The 17,600-nt window shown below is 39.4% G+C and overlaps 2 protein-coding genes across 2 annotated transcripts in view; one reads left to right on the forward strand and one right to left on the reverse strand.

The window, feature by feature from the left end:
* LOC117814549 (RNA polymerase II elongation factor ELL2) overlaps positions 1-6,326 on the reverse strand; it is a 31,796-nt gene extending 25,470 nt beyond the window's left edge. Inside the window, exons 1-2 of the mRNA XM_034685947.1 lie at positions 6,184-6,326; positions 2,115-2,162 (exon numbers count right to left, since the gene is read on the reverse strand). Of these exons, the coding sequence (XP_034541838.1) occupies positions 2,115-2,162; positions 6,184-6,321 (186 nt within the window). The 5' untranslated portion in view covers positions 6,322-6,326. The remainder of the gene's footprint in view (positions 1-2,114; positions 2,163-6,183) is intronic.
* Positions 6,327-7,221: 895 nt separating this feature from the next.
* The window catches only part of fkbp16 (FKBP prolyl isomerase 16), a 35,090-nt gene continuing 24,711 nt past the window's right edge, over positions 7,222-17,600 (forward strand). The window contains 4 exon segments of the mRNA XM_034686649.1: positions 7,222-9,216; positions 9,485-9,547; positions 9,550-9,653; positions 11,201-11,289. Of these exon segments, the coding sequence (XP_034542540.1) occupies positions 8,775-9,216; positions 9,485-9,547; positions 9,550-9,653; positions 11,201-11,289 (698 nt within the window). The 5' untranslated portion in view covers positions 7,222-8,774.

A 17,600-nucleotide genomic window follows, 5' to 3' on the forward strand; every position in this document is an offset into this window, starting at 1 on the left:
TCCATTTTCTGTTATTTTCTTTCTCCTCCAGATGGTGGTTATTGATCAAACACATTCAGTACACTCTCTTCACCCAGTTTAAGTCTTTTTTACCTATTTTAGTCCAATACACTAGATTTTTTCAAAAGTTTCACAGTTGCACTGAGCACCAGTTTGAGAGGCGAATAAAAGCTTGTGTCTTTTAACGCATGATTACAAAACTTGGCAGACAGTTTACAATAGCAGGCCCGAATGCCGCAGGGTGAGTGAGGAAAGGCAGCCGAAAAACCTCAGCGTGCTATTTCTCGATAGGAGCCTTGGCCCTTGATACCACTGAGCCCTGGAGTCATGCCAGGACAGTGATTTGAAGAATTCCTCTGGTTTCTCTGGCCCTGCAAGTGCACTTTTACAGGAAATGTGACATGAGCCAAGTGTAGACGGGGATCAGAGAGGAGCAGTCTTAGCTCTTGTGATCGAGACTCTACAGCTGACAACTGTCAGCGGACACGGACCTCTTCACTCACTACACATGATGTTGTGACCTCCACCCTGCTCCACTAAACTCTTTGCCAGTGAATAAGAAGTAGTGGAGGACCTACATCTGTGATGCTCTAAACCTCCAACCTGGAGACACAGATACTGGTGATCCCCGATGTCTGTAATATGCCAGACTGCCATGTTCACCAACATCCTCCCCCCTCTAACGGCTTAATCTGGCCTCCCCCACCACCGCTGATGTTTGCAGCTACCTCATTAATGCCCAGTCGTCCAGCTCGGGGGACTGTTGTCGGAGGGGGGAGGGACCCCTTGCTCGAATTCCGCAAAGCAATTTGAATATGTAATGTGCCAACCGTGATATAATCACCAAATCCCATTCAGTGATTAAAGAACACTTAAACTGCTCTCACTTAACATTTCTTCACAGACGGAGTCTTATGAGCTTGTTAATCTGCTGCACTTTTTTTACAGATGTTCCATCACATGTTTACATAGATTATTTGTGCTTGGGACGTCTTTTCACGTGCCGCCTGGATGAAAATTCCTGCGTTCATGTATCATTAGCACATTTCAAATCTCTCATGTCTGCACACAGACAACAGGCATGGAGACATAGGGGGCTCCCTGGGGTTTGCACACTCGCCTACCTCCTCCCCCTCACTGAACAAAGCCTCCCCAGTTTTTTAGCCTGACCCAGTAACCTGGCTAGCAGCCTGGGGGTACAGCACGACCTGTCTCAGGGCTGCCAGGGCCCGAGAGAGCACACAGGGCCGGCATTTGTGTACAGAGCAAAGTCACTTTCGTCAATGCAATCGGCTCTTGCAGGGATTAGAACAGCTCCTTTTAGACAGGGCTGATTGTGTGGTAAATGTGTAGTAGCCTACTAGGCAGAGGCAGGGAGGGCGCTAATCTGGCAGCACACAGGCATCTTTATTTACTGACGCTTTACAGGAATGTACAGAAGAGAAATACATTCAGTGTGAAGAAAACTGTTTTTGCTTGCCATGTTTTTCTGATTAGGCAAGATTTTTTATCTAAAAATTCTCAGCAAGTTTTGAGAACTTGTTCTAATGTTTTCCTGGATTCATAATTCTGTAAAAATAAATACCATGAAAAAAAACCATGCACTTGTGTTTCTAAATGAATGAGAAAAATAGTCAAGCATATGAGAGGATATGACAGGAAATGCAAGGGTGAGAGAGACAGGGATGATACCGGGTTCAAATTAAATCTGCTGCTCTCACTAGTTCTTTAACCCGTCAAATGATTCTCTAAATAAACACACACACAGTCCAGGATACACAACCTAACACAGCACAACTGAGCATGTTAATGACACCTTTCCCTCAGGCTTTTGAAACATTCAATCAGCTGATTTCTTTGGTGTCACTGTTTTCATGAAAATCAAAAAAAAAAAAGTCCAACAAGCCAACCAAAATCCACACATTGACACGGAACTGAAAGTCACAACTTAGGCCTCCGACATCCATGAACATGAATCCCCGTTCTAATTAAATGCTTAAGGAACCAAATAGGACGTGTTCGAGAAACAGTCACAAGTGTGCTTCACTACAAATCAGGACTAATTAGAGCATTCAATTTGTGAGGCATTAGGGAGAGTATGCAAAACGTCTTACCCCCTGGCTCCCCTTGAAGCAAATGGCTGGCTGATTCGATAGTGATGCCTGAGGGGAGAGAGAGACAGAGAGAGAGAGAGAGATGAAACTGGTCACTGATTCAGGAGTCACGTTAAGGTTTAATTCCATAGACAGCTCATATGTTATGAATGAGAAGACACTGCTGTTGTTTCAGCTCTCCAAAGTGGATTTCTGTGGGTATCGGCAGTATTGAGATGAGAGGAAACTTGATTTCACTTGCCTTAATAAAGTCGTCAAAGCTACTATTTCTAACTTTACTATATAGATAACTCTGATTTTTTTAAACATCAGGCAGAGTTTGGAGATTTCTCACCTTAACCTTCGGAGGAATGTCTGTGATACATCGATCTGAGCCTCCAGAAATCTTTGCTCATGTCAGTCAGCATGTTTGTGTGTGATTGTGCTTCAGCTGATTCCCCCTTTAAATGATTAAATGATGAAAGGCAACAACAGATCCCAGAGAAAAGACACAACTCCTCTTGAAACCAATTACATGACAAAAAAAAAGCTTCTCCTTTTTTTTTTATCAGACCCCTGAGCTACAGTTTGTGCCCACGCTGCTCTCTGAAACCACTGCGTGTTATTGTTTCGTCCCCTCCTTCTGATAAGAAAATATTAAAATCATGAAATATGTCTGCCTTTGAGGCAACATGATGCATGGTTAATAGATGGAGATTATTATCTGTGAGGTACAGCTGTGCTTATGATTGACAGTGCTCTTAATTTATTATTAATGGTTTGGGGAAATGTCTTCCCTTTCGAGGAGTGTTGTTATGATATTCTTCATCATCCTCTAGCTTTTAATATTGAATGGAATAATAAATATTAAAGCACATTATGTTTGTCACATACTACAAACACAGCCGTGGGGGCTGAGTCAGATTTATTTACTTCATTTATTTTTAATGGGGGCTTATTTTAAGTGTAAAAATGAAGCCCATTACTATGGCCCAGTTTAGCATATGTGTATAATTATTATTGTTTGAAACAGTTATTCTTCCGAGGCAACCTTTTATGTCTGCCGTGATAGAAGTTGTAAAAATGTTCTGAAATCATTTTCCAAAAGCATGATGGATTTAGGGTTGCCAGGTTGTGAAAAATCTCTCTGCTTTCTGGTCAGCCCCCTCCAGCTGGACCATTTGAACTACAATTCATTTATTAGCGACTTGTTTACAGCGACTCATTAAAGGGTGTTAGATGGATTAGCAACATTTATGATTATATAACTAATAAACACCAGTCAAAGGAAGCTTTCACAACCTGGCAACCCAAAAGTAGTCTTTAAAAAGGCCTCAGTGCTGATTGATATTAGTATTACCACTGTAATGACTTTCAATTAATAAAGCAATTACTTAAATACCATCCCTTCATGCAGGAGGTGGCCTCAATAAAAACTGATAGAGATAAATAGATGAAAACAAAAATGTAAGACTATTTTGAGTCATCATATTGATGACTCAAAAGTCATCTGTATACTGATCTTTTATTGATTTTATCCAGCCTTTCTTTTACTTTACTCTGCTTTTACCAGTACTGGAGCTCTTGTCTACAATTCATTGTTGCCCATATGTCCGTGTTTGTATTTATGGTATTATTGAAACATGGTGAAGCAGCGTTTAGTAGTCATTATGCACCACATATCTGGAACAAACTCCCTGAAAGCTGTAGGTCCGCTCCAACTCTCACCTCTTTTAAATCAAAGACTAAGACTTTTTTATTCGCCACTGCCTTCCTATCTTAGATTATTTTAACTCGCTTTAAACGCTAATTTTAAATTTACTTTTAATATATTTGTAATTTTCCTTTTCTTTTCTTTTTTATTATATTTGTCATTTTAATTGTGCTCTTTTATGCTCATCTGAATGTTTCCAATGATTTTAATGTTTTGTTTTTTTTGTTTTTTTTATTTGGAATGGCACAGTATACAAACCAATTTCTTTGGCATTTAACACCTCAGTATCACAGTCTTTCTTTAGTCTGCTTCAAATATTTTCCATCATATAATCACCACCTTCCCTGGGGTTTGGGAAAGGTGATAGTATATAGTCCGACTATTTTTTGTCCATGTTGCCTTTCCTAGGTTCTTTGTTCTCAAGTCATTCTATTGCAATAACATATAAACAAAAGAACAGGGGAGCTTCGCTTTTAATGTTTTAATGTAAAGCACATTGAGTTGCCCTCGTGTATGAAATGCACTATACAAATAAAGTTGCCTTGCCTTGCCTATTTTTGTACAAGCTGCTCCATACAAATTGCCCTTAGAGGGATTAGGGTTAGGGCACCCTGGACACTCACTTTTCAAACTCCTTCCCTCCGGTCGGCGTTACAGAGCTCTGTACGCAAAAACATCCAGACACAGGAACAGTTTCTTCAACACTTAACACTTTGTCATAAACTAGCAACCTCATGGACAGAGCCACCTTACTCTTTGCACTATTGCACGTTATCATGTTTGTCTGTTGTTTCTTGTTTCTTTTATTGCACTCGTGCCTTTTGTACTTATATACATATTTTTTATTAGTACTTGATTTTTTGTGTCTGTCTATTTATGTTTGTACAGGGAGTACGCCAAAAATTCCAGAGTCAAATTCTTTGTATTCTTGAGATACATTGTGATTACAGTTCTCTCTGATTCTGATTCTGATTATTGAAGTTGTTTGAATTGAATTGAATTGAATTGAATTGAAGTGAATTGAATTGAAAGTAGATGACTACTGCTTTAAAAGTATTTTACTTTAAAACTATCATCTTTCAGCTTACTTTTAAGTGTGACTTTTTTTTCTGACATATTCTTAATCAGACAGTAATTGACTTGCATGTTAAAACAGTCACAGAAATCATTGCATGCAGCAAAGTGTTGACAAAAAGGGTTATAGGTTTCAGAAGCCCCTCCTCTAACTTGCACCACGCATGAAAACCATTAAAAAAATTACTTCCAATAACAAGAAACAGGTCCTTTTAGATATTCTTTCACGCTCCAGTGGGGGTCTGGTGGTGTAAAAAAAAAACTGTATATCTGGGGTGGTCTTTGACTCCAAACAAATTCACTGTAACCTCTCCAGCCTGGAGGAAGCTGTCAGGCTGTGGGGGATGTGGAGTTCAGTCTGCTTCACAGACCAATGAGATCTGGAGCTGGGCGGGCTTCCAGACGTAAAAAAAAAAAAAAAAGGGAGAAAAAAAGAAGAGAAAAAAAAAACAATAACACACAAGAGCTCAGTAACAACTTACGGAGCCCTGTGGAGACTACACAGCAAAACTAAGTGTAGGGATCCACCAAATGATCCTCATACTAAAGTGCGAACTGCGGGACAAACTGTCTTATCAAGCATAGCCCTGGAAAAGACCATTTGGATAGACTAAATTATCTTCGTCTAATGTAATGGACCATAAAAGCAATAAAACAGTCTCCTGATTCAGAGGAGAAGCATAATTTGCTTGATAGCTTATTCATTAATTTATTCCCAAGAGCGAAACGAGCAGTAGCTTCTAAAAAAACTTGAAAAACACATTTAGAGTCAACTCCATGTTGGCTCATAATAGGAATAATGCTTTTGAAATGTAATGAAAGTATAGAGAGGAAGCAGCTCCAGGTATAAACATTAGCCTCTGTCATATGGGAACTTAACTACGTTTCAGTTTTTCGGGAGATAAGCTTTGGTAAACAAGTAGACACAACATAAAGTATAGCCAGCCTCTCTTTTCTGTTCCTAACTATTGTTGCTCAGAGTTTAAACGACACACAAATGAAATCTCTTCATTGATCATATGTTGAATAAAATGTTACCTCATTTATGAATTGAGTTGCCTGCGTTTGCTGTATTTCAGCCACAAAAAGCAACATTATTAAACGCAACGCTTTTTACAACGAGATTTAAGGTCACTTTCTTATTTAAACAATATTTCCTCAACAAGAAAAAGAAGGACACAAAGTTGCCTCTCAAGTAAGGGGTTTTTACAGCTCCTCGAGTTGGGAGGCTATAAAAGAAAATGAAAATATAGCTGGAAAACACACACAAGGTCCAAAGTTCGAGCGGGTATTTGTTCTTACCTTCAGGTTCTGGTAGGCTTCGAGGGTCCGGATGGCAGTGTCAGTGAGTTTGACGTGATACAGAGTCTGGTTCGGGGTGTTTTTGTTGATTTTGCCACAGGAGAGCCCATACCGATGCTCCTGTCTCAGCGCTGCCATTTCTACAACTGAGGACTGCTGGCGACATTCTGACTCGAACGTCACGAGCCTGTGGGAGGGGCTAAACACTCACACACGAGCGCGCGCGCGCACGCACACGCACGCATACAGGAAGTACGAAGAATGCTTTTTTACTTTCACTTTCCAGGTGACTTTCGTACGTTGTCCATTTGTAACCTGTACGTTTTCAGCATGTATTCATCTTTGCTTTGATCTATTTCTTCTTTGGGTTAGCCTCAAGCTACAAGCACATCTCTGTTCGTGCTGTCTGTGTGTCTACACACACACACACACACATACAACATACACACACACACACACACACACACACACACACACACACACACACACACACAGCCTCAGGTTAGCTATTTTATGCCTACAGACTGATAAATGAATGAAATATGTCGAGACAGTCTGTAAGATTATTTGAAATTCAAATTGAATTTAAAGAGTCCCTTTCTACTTTTAAGAAATGTATGAAGATTCAACTGTTCAGGGGACACTTATGCAACTTAACCTGACCCTTCTCCTCTTTGTCCTCAGGGGTAGAATGAATCAGAAGGTCTAAAACCCAGCTCATATTGAATATTTAGCACTGAATATTGAATGCTGTTGGGTGTTGAACGATATTGTTGACTTGAATTATTTGTTGTGATTAGCTGTGGCTAAATTATCTTTAAAAAAAAACCAAAAACCTGGCACTAGATGGCAGAACTTGTGGCCAATCAACTTGAAGCACTTTGTCGCACTTACTAAGGTTTTTCCCTCCAGTTTAAATTCTTGCTTGTGTTGTACGTCGCTTTGGACAAAAGCGTCTACTAAAATAAATTGTAGAATTGTAGAATTGTAAAGTATGCAAAATGAAGAAACGCCACTTTCAGTTTATTTGTTCAACAAGAGTATTTTCATCATTGAATAACCCTAGAGTTCTTTTTCATTTATTGATATTTCATTGAAAACAATTGGCCCACCTAGTTCAGCAAAATATAAAGTGCTTGTTTGTCAAACAAACATTCAAAAACTCAAAGATAGTTTCAATAAGTCAAAGAAAGCTATAGAATGTCACTTAATTACATAGTATCTCATTGATCAGTTAAGGGGCAGTACTTGTGAAAGAACAAACTCTAAAGAAAGCCAAAGATTAAGACACCTTCACTGTGGGTCTGTCAGATAATGTAAAAATATTAAATATGAACCAGTATAACCTTTGATATAACACGCTTTGGCAGTTTGTTAAGAAGCATCGTCACAGCAGTATTTTGTTTTACCTACAATACATTTCTTTCTAACCCTGTGAAACATCGGATGTAGCTTCTGTGACATCATCAATTGGATCGCCAACCTGTTTTTAGTACTCCGTTCAGGATTCTGTTTGATGCCATGATGGTTATTTGGAACCAGGAATGACCATATTTGGATCTGAGGGTGACGTTGGAGAGTTTGGCTCACTCAGGGTCCGATTAACAAAAGGATTGCACATTCTTTTGCGGCTCCTGAACCTTTGCTAAAATTAGTTAAAAGGAGCATACTAAGTGAGCACAATCAAAGTGTTGCAAATACCGAACTATCTCTGGTTAGACATTTGTTTGTAAATGTATCTTTAATTTACGGCAGAGAGAAAAGACAGTTGTGCAACTAATTTTACACGATGAACCTGACATCAGCAAACCATTCAATATCATGGACACCGTCTGAAACATAGCCATTCTAAAGTTTTTAAGTATAAAAGGAAATATACAGAATAAAATGACTATGAGGTAAGATATACTCTGGCAGTTTTCCCTATAACGAGTATATTTAATCTGTATTCAAGCAGTTTACAAGATCTTCCAGCTTGACGTGAATTCTTAAAAAGTAAAAATAAAAAAGCGCTCTGTAATAAAGACAATGGAGAAGGAGATGGTGTCTCCCGAGATCTTATTGGTCGATTGCATTCATGGAAACTGCACTATGGGGCACAACGGTGAAGTCATTAAGAAGCTTACAGACGTTCTGCCAGATTAGGTTTTTCTCTTCTAATCCGGCAGATTACCACTGCACAAGCCTGCTGGCTGGGAGTGCTTCGATGCGCTGCCACAGTTTCTTTACATTGATCATTTTTTGTTGCTGCCACATCACTGGACTTTGGAGACTGAGACAGAGGAGGGACAGGCAGGACTAAGCAAAGGTCAGAGTGCAACAGAAGTGCAGAAGCTACACAGCTGCAGGCGGGCCAAACCTTTTACACAATTGTGGGTAAAGCCAGGATTTCAGGGATGAGCTCTGAGATGAAACGCAACATGGATTTTTAAACGCAACATCAGAGCAAAATTCTTTTGAAAGAGCTTAGATGGCTGAAATAGACTGACAACACAAATACCAGCCTGCACCTTTGTAGAAACATTGGCTGAACGAGGAGGATCGTCTCTTTTGAAGACTACTGCAGATGGTGTCTATCGCTCTGTGGAAAAATGGAGACTGATCCAACTTGTGGAGAACACAAAGACCCTGCAGGAGAGCCTACAGAGCCTGAGGTAAGAGGGGCCATTTCCGAGTTTGCTGATAGGGATGGTCACACCGAGCCGCTCTGTGGGCCTGCAGAGGAAAGCAAAGGACACTGTGTGAAAGAGCCAGCTGAGACAGAAATCTGTGTAAGTGAGCGTAACAGCTCTGAGATCAAAAGTCTCTCTGATCCTGGGGGAGACGGTGGAGACGCAGAATGCAAGAAAAAGAGGAATCTGAAAAAAACAAACAGCTGGAAGATGGTTCGATTCCAAGACCCATCAATGGAGGATGATGTGTCAGACAGAGACCCCTCGGCAGAGAGCCTCTTTCCACAATACGTGACAGAGGAGTGGACCTCCTCCACCTTTGAGAAACTCTTTATGGCAGAAGACTGGCATGACATCACAGGTGAGGACAGAGTGCACATGACACTTAGTGACACGCTTGAGGCTTGATATATGCACTAAAAGTATAACTAACTTATAGCTAGTGCCTTTTATTTCCCTCGTTTAACCTCAACATCTGGTTTTACATTGAACCACTGAAGGAGGAGAGGGGCCAAAATGACGAGATCAAGCTTGGTGTGTTTCTGACTACTTCTGCACACACCTTTACCAACAACTAACAGATTAACCCCGCTCCCTGCTGCATAACCTGCTCTCCTTTCCTCACGCAGAGGATCACCTGTTAAGGAAGAAGGTGCTGGTGTCGAGGGACCTGAATGCATCACACCCAACCTGGGTCAGGAGGTCACTGTGAAGATGCAGTGTGTCCTGGAGGACCGCACTGTGGTGGAGAAGGACTGCAAGCTTGTCTTTGTTATCGGAGAGGGAGATGTAAACCAGGTGAAGACTTTTAGCCCCGTAACCTGATTTTCTTCCAGTGTTTTTTTTTCCTTCAGTATAATCCAGTGTTTTTTTCCCTTCAGTATAAAGTGCTTATGTTACATATTGGTGATGTAAATAGGCTGTGGACAGAGGTAAACATGAGTAGGAAATTCAGACTGCAGTCAAATCAGGCTTGTTTAATGTTCCCAAGTGATTAGATTGTATTTGTGCTTGGATATAACCTACACATTTACATAAGGTGTTGTGGCAACAGCTTACATGGTAGGTACAGTATTGTTCAGTGACACAGCTCTCTGTTATGGTGGCTTGGAACATAGCTGTAGTTTGTTGATTTAAGATTGAGAGACGTAGAAACTGAACTGAAATCACAACTCAAACAAAACTTTAAATGAAGCTACAATCCAACTTGTAATCATCAATGGTTCTTGCTATAAAAAAAAATAGGGCAATCAGTTTTAACAAAGTTTAAGAGTTAACAATATGCTAGCATCCAACATAGAATATATAAAATGCAGACAGTCTCGGTGACGTCACCCATTGGTTTCTGGAGGGACGTTTAGATGCGGAATAATGGTGGTCGTCATGTTGGAAATGCTCACTCATCCTAACTTTTGATCAGCTCAAATAGACAAAGAAGTGGAGCTGAGGTAAGGATTAACCTTGTGGCACAAAGCTACAATGCACCCACCTGACTGTTAACTCAGCTGTGCCCATTATCATGCAAATTTAAGCAAAACTTTATCTTAATGGTTGAGAAGATAAAAATCACCCCCTGTACAGTGTGTGCAAATAAAGTAGTGAGTGTTTGAGACCAAGATTAATTTATTTTAATAGGCTGTAGACAGGTTTAATTCCACTGTCAAAATGGGCATTTTATTATTGGGCTTATTGGGGGCTTTTAGGACAAGCCCCTGGTTGACACTTGAGGAACTGCAGCTTTTGGCGCTGCTGCAGTGGCCGTCATCTTTCAACAGCAAAGTTTGCTGCTTGTTTCTGATAGATTTCAAAGGTTGGAGCCAAACGTGCCCACATCACAATCAAAACACTAATTAGCTGATTTTTTGCAATTTTTATTTTCTAGATGTTTGCCATCTCAGTTTAACATGACAGCATGCTATTTAATAAAAGCAATAGAGACTTCCTAACATTATTTTAGGGTCATGAACAATGTATTTTTTTGTACATGTCAAATGACAAATCAGTTGACAAATCAGTCCAATAGTTTGTAAAGAAATATGCAAAAACTGAAAAATAGGTATGCTGTTGAGTAAACATTTCACCAAAACTGTGGTCATCAAACATTCCCAAGAAATAGAACATGCCAAATTTTGTGTCAATCAATGAATTATTTGTGAACTAACTGGCCATTATTCAAGCTAGCATCAGATCTAAAACATTTTGTCCACTAGTAATAAATTGTAAGAGGTTTTAAGTAATTTTATGTCAGATTTTCAACACTCATGTATAATCAAGCTCATTGTGGATAATGATATGGAGAGTTGAGCCATTGCCATGTTAAGAAAGTTGTTCTGTGTCACCTGCAGGCCCTGGAGGAGTGTGTTATGTCCATGCAGAAAGGCGAGATCACATTACTGCTGGCAGATTCACAGTATGCTTATGGACTTTTGGGAAGGTAAGGATTTTCCAGTCATTGTCTTCTTATATCATTGAATTAGGAGCATACTGAAGCAAATAAGACTTGGCCAATTAAGATTTTCTTTTTTCTAATTAAATTTTTTGGGGGATCATTGAATGAACGAGGCCAGATCTCTTGTACCTGTTGCTATGGGGGTAGCCTGGTTATCTAGGGGTAGCAGGGTTAATGAGCCATAAACAGGAGCAGATGGCCTTCTCCTGACACCATTCAGAGGTAACAAAATGTGGTGTGTTTGTAACCTCCCAACCTATGGTTGAGGACACTACTCATATTACCACCAATGGCTTTGGTTTATAACCCCTACACCATTTAAGTGCCAGTATAAACACAGAGGAAATAGGTGTGACGCTGATAATAGACATTATTTATAGCTCTTGATGTAAGATAACTTGAACACATGAGAACCAACTAGACATTGATAGCACTGTGATTTGGTAAGATTTATTTTAAAGGACTACAAATAAAGTAGTGGAAGTTTTTTTGTGATGGACCAAGAGGTAAAAAGTAAAAGAAAATGTTCCTCTGTGATTTAATTTGTTTTCTGGTTTGACTTTAAAAGCAGACTGAAAAAATACAGGATGTTACACTATTTTGTAAAAGCACAATGTGTGACCATATACTGTATTTTAATCTGAAAGCAACAATAACAACTGAATGTCAGTATTTATGTAAGCTTTAACCCATTAGAGTAAATTAAACATTATTAGTCAGTTCCAAGCACTCTAGCGTCAGCCAGTCGGCAAACAAAAAATACTTCTTATATAAAGCTTGATTAAACTCTTAAATAAGAGAGTTCACTGGGAGTTTTCTATGTGCTTCTTGTAGAACATACTGTATTGTTAAATTGTGCTGCTGTACAGAGGACTAATGCATAAAAACAAACATGTCCATGCATCTGGAAATATCATTTGAGGATAAACGCCTTGCAAAAGTGCAGGATTTAGAGGAAAATCTATGAGGCAAATCTATTTTCACAGACAGGAAGTGTAGCAGAAACTGTTGACAATGTAATGTTCAACTGTGCTGCACGCTGGGAGAGCATAATTTTTCCTCTGTCTGTGTGTTTCATACAGCATGTCTTGTTTTTTAATTCAGAGCTGTGTGAAGGGGGTGATAGAACATGAGGGGTGTGTGTTGGTCCCTGAGGTGTTATCCAGCATCTCGTTCTCTGTCATGTGTGAGGAGAAAAAAGAAAGGAGGCAGCGAGAGGTTAGTTAATAATTGTTTTGATTCAGCTGATTAGGAGTGTGTACTGTGGAGTCAAATTTAGTTGTAACAGGAGGAAGAGAATCAGAGCTTCATGCTAGCATAGATTGTGATTTCCTTTACTTATTGATTTGAATGCAATTATTCATGACTTAGAATTACAGGGAAGAGATTCAAATGCAAATGTGATGAAACATCAGCTTACAAAGCAAACTAAACTCCAAGATGAGATTGTAAAAAGTTTGAAAAGATCATCAAGTAAGGAAAAATGGCTGTGCATACTTGCACAAAGGGTTAAAAGTGTTTTAATTGTCTTTTTTCACAAGGGTTGAAAAGCTGCTTTTATCATTAATGTGATGCTGCAGCTAGAATAATAAGCTCAGCACGAAGGTGAAATGGGTAAAACAAGTTTTTCTATATGGTAATTACTTTACATTTTGTTTCTAGTTTGTTTTATACATACAATACAATAACTGTTATGTGCCAGAGTACTTCTAAGCTAAAAGCACAACCTACAGAGAAGAAATACTCCAACACACAGTTGTAAAACGGCAAAATGTCATTTAAGCATGTTGTTTTGTACAAATTTTGCGAACAGTTTTACAAAAATAAGATTGAGAGGTTCGATAGACAGGTTGTTTGAACCTTAAGAGAGAGGTAGGCATATTTTCCCCCTACTTCCAGTCTAACTGCTAAGCTAAGCAATAAGCTAAAATATCATATTTACTAAAAAGACAGGAGAGTGCCCAGTATTTACATTTAACTCCCTAAATGGCATTCTAGGGGAGTAAACTGACGTATTAAACTAATTATATGAGTAAATAAGCTGACAAAAATAACATTTCAAGCTGTGTCAGACATCATGTTTCAGAGTAGATTTGACAGGCTCGGCGTGTCAAGAATGAGTGAAAATCTCATTAGCCTCTCTCTGTTTCCTCTCTCTACATTGATTGAACTCTGTCAGTCGCCTGTTCCAAACTGTGCTGCTAAGGGCACTTCACAGTTATTTATCAGACAATGTGCAAAGCTGGGCAGACAATGTGATTCAGCACAGCACAGTGGAGAGGTTGTAGCTCAGTGTGTGGGTGATGGGCATGCTGCAGGGTCTGATGTGATCAGAGCTGAAAAATGGAGAGGAGGAGGGTCATAACAATCTGGAGCGTTTACCTGACTGATTACAACAGACAAGCTGGTTGGGACTAAGTTGACTGAAGGAAACATTTACATTTCTCCTGTGTCACTAAAACCCCAAGCATTTGAAAGTGGAGACGTGATGAAAAACTACGTCAGACTTGCTTTTACAATGAACAGCAGCGTGCGTCAAAACTGTTCCCACTGTGACTTATGACTTAGTCACAGACGCAGAGTGTTTCCTCTCAGTCAGCAGGCCATTTATAGATGAAAAGAGGATGCTGATCTGTTGGTCGATGGACATGAGGAACTCTAATGCTCATAAAACCTCAGGGACATAGGGAGTCTTCCTCCTCTGCCCTACAAAGTCAACAACATGAAATGTCACCTGCTGCTGCTTCATTATTTTTCCAATAAAACCGGAATAAAAAGAAACCACAATGACATATGGCTTTACTCCCCTTTATACAGTACATAGTACATATGTTTTTAGCTGTATTTCAAAGTCAACACATCATTTGAGGACCTTCTCAGTGTTAAATCATCAGCTGTGAAGTGTGTTATGTTGGCTGATTGTCAACTAACAGATGCTTAAACTCTGGTGCTGGCAGCAAAGGTGTCGCTGTACTTTTACTCTTGGCACGAATGCAAAGTACCTCAGTGGCACCTGTGAAGTGGAGTTAATTAGACCATTGGGATGTGTCATACTTAAATCAATGGTTTTATCAAAGCCCAGATAGACATTGTTAGCCAGTTAAACATTCTACTGTTACCTTCAATGTGTGATGAGTACTTTACTACAAGTATACGTGTGATGTATAAACAAAAGAGGTCAGTAGAAATTTGTATAATTGAAACAGAAGTTCTTCATGGACAAAGAATCCACTTGTCAGGTATACACTGCGGACATGAGGATCACCAGCAGCATCAAGCATATGTGGGGTATTTGTTCAACAGAGCTGCCAAGGCCAAGTTCAGTGTAAATAAATCACAAGTTACTTATTGGCAAATTCAAAGTCATTATTGTACACAGTAGGGGAAAAGCTGTTTTTGATACATATGACTCCAGTTTAAGCAAAAGGTGCCAAGTTCCATAATTTTATAAACTATGCTTTGGATAATTGACAAATACTTTGCATTATGTAATGGAAAAATGTCCTTTATTTGATGGTAAACTATAGTGAGAGCGGCAGGTAACATTGGGAGAGGAAGAGGTGTGTGACATGCAACAGAAGTCCCAAGCCAAAATCCTACTTGGGATGATGCATTTATATATCCTTTTATGAGGCTTAGCGGTTACTAAACAATGCAGAACTCCAAAATCAAATACACAATTTAATTCGAATCATTAATAACAGAGAGATGAAAGACAAGTTCAGGTTAATATTACGAGCTGCATACAGGAAACACAAATCTCAGATTTAACCATTGAAATGTGTAGTAGTAGTTAGGTCAAGGACAGGTTCATGCATGGAAAATTGTATACATGAGATGTGGAAAGATGTGCCTATTCAGAAATATAAGTTTGGTAACACTAGATTTAAATCCTGCCTTTATTGGTCTGACATAATTTAGCATTTTGACCCATTTCCTCATTTTCAACAACACTTGAAAGCTGATGTTAACATAGTAAACAGAAGAGGATTGAAGATTTGGCATATAAAGTCCTCAGCTTTGGTCCTTTGGGTTTTAGTGTGACCCGTGCATGAGTGTCTCCTGTAAAGGGAGCAGAACACATTTTATGCTGTCCATGGTTTTAGGTATATTTATAGAAAAATAAAAATTATAAAGGACCTAGAATTGAACCCTGGTGTATCCCACATGAAATAATAAATATTCACTGTGACTGTGGCCCTTTAGATTACCTGCGGAGACAGTGAACCAAAACAAGACACTGTGGAGACAGCAGATGGCTATCACTGTCAGTTTCTAGGGGGCAGTAAAACAAACTAGTCGTACTGGTGGAGAAGGGAGGAGAAACTCCCTCTCTTTGGCCCCAGGGGAGGTGGGCCTGATGGCTGTTGGAGTCTTGTGTGAATGGGATTTACTGATCTGTTGGTACAGTGGCAGGGTGGAGCAAGTTGAGTGAGGCTTTGGTTCATAGGAAAGTACTGTAACACTACCTTGATGATTGATGGTTATTGTGCAATTCATCATCTGTTAAGTTAACCAGTGCCAGACTGCAATGTTGTCATAATGTGTGATTTAATATGGGCAGTGTCTGAAAGATAACTACTCTAAATGATGTCAGACTTCCCTTGCTGTTTACCAGTCTGTCAAACTGTATTAAGTCTGAGAAAGACATTTGAGGTCAGACATGACAAAATATCAGAACATTTTATCATACAAACGTTTGCATTATGGTAAAATGGAAACCTAAAGCACACAGAAGATTCACTTTAGATAATCTCAATGCTTTGTTGGAATTACATGACGCAGGTGCATGCAGAGAGTTCAAACTCAACCTTTGCTGGTTAAACAGCAAGACTCCTAACAACTCATAATCTGGGTACAAAGTCAGGCTTACAGGAGTTGCAGCCCTGTATTGATCGTGGGTTTATTTTGAGCATACTATGATTAGACCGAAAAGAGAGTTATGGACCCAGTTAAGCAAAACTTTGGGCTTCATGAAATTAAAACAGGTCATATAGAATTTCAACCCCTGTGCAATCTGTTTATAGCTCAAAATGAGCTTCAGACTCATTTTTTGTACCGGTCTGTAAACATGTTTATATCTGGTGTAAAAAATGGAACCCAGTGAGGATTTCTTGGTTCGCAATGGGCAAGAAATGTTATCCTGTTCGAACATTATGCCAGGCTTGTCACACAGAGACAAGTGTAATTGGCATTTACAAGATCATTTTCTCCTTTAAAACAATGAGGGGCGAGGGACTTCAACATCTAGCACCCTTTTTGTTTGAATAATTTAAGGGAACTTCTAATCTAGCTTATCAGTGATATTAGTCTTGAGCAAAGTGTTTTACAATCTGACTCCGATGAGTCAGTAAGCTAGCTTTGGAAATGAAAATACCTGAATATAATCATATAGTCATAAAATCAATAATGTTTTATTAGGGAGAATATGAGGTAAAGAGTAACGCAGAAAAACTCCCCCGCCTAGAAAGTCAACAATTATTAAAAAGAAATAAAAGAAAATATCTTGGCATTAACTTTTTTTAAGATGACATCAGAAGGTGTCATCAGGACCCAATAATGAGAATCCGCTCAAGGATCTGGGAAACATCCAACAAGTTTTCAAGGCAAATATTTAATTAAATATTTATTGGTATTTTAGCAAGCATTTTGTGTGACATACAAAATCAATATTGACCCTGAGCTGAAAGGAAAACATACATAAGGAAGTGAAATGTCTTCCTGGGAATCTGCTCAAGGGTAATCTTTGTTGACACTTTTGAGGAAATAGGCGTGTGTCAAAGTTTTTCCCCGTCTCTACTGAGACACACCCAAACCCAGCGTGGAATGTAGATGAAAAAGGTAACAGTGACATTTCTCAGAGCAGAAAGACTGGCTGTCTAAGCAAACGGAGTCATTCACAAAGAAAAATGGAAACATATGAAAGTTGTCTCAGAGACACAACTGGTGGGATCAAGCTTGACGATGAGTGACACCTGTAGGTGTAGGAGTGTGACGTGTCATTGAGCTATTGATAGAAGTACAACTGCTTCGTGTGCAGGCTAGCACGAACTGTGCAAGTGTTTGGTTTCATTCATTAAAGTGTGATCTTCCTCTTTTTGCAAACGTATCCATATTGTAATCCTTCAAATTAACATGATGAACTATGAATGGGCACTTCTGCTTTTCACTGTATCTCTGTATCAGGTGCTAAAAGACAGGTTCAGTGTCTCGCTGACAGCAGAGCTGGTCTGGTGGCTGTCACTTTTAGGCACACAAGCCCTCCTCCCCTCTGGCTCCCGATACGTAAGCATGTT

This window comes from Notolabrus celidotus, chromosome 6 (genome assembly GCF_009762535.1).
Source record: "Notolabrus celidotus isolate fNotCel1 chromosome 6, fNotCel1.pri, whole genome shotgun sequence".
In the NCBI taxonomy this organism is placed as follows: Eukaryota; Metazoa; Chordata; class Actinopteri; order Labriformes; family Labridae; genus Notolabrus; species Notolabrus celidotus.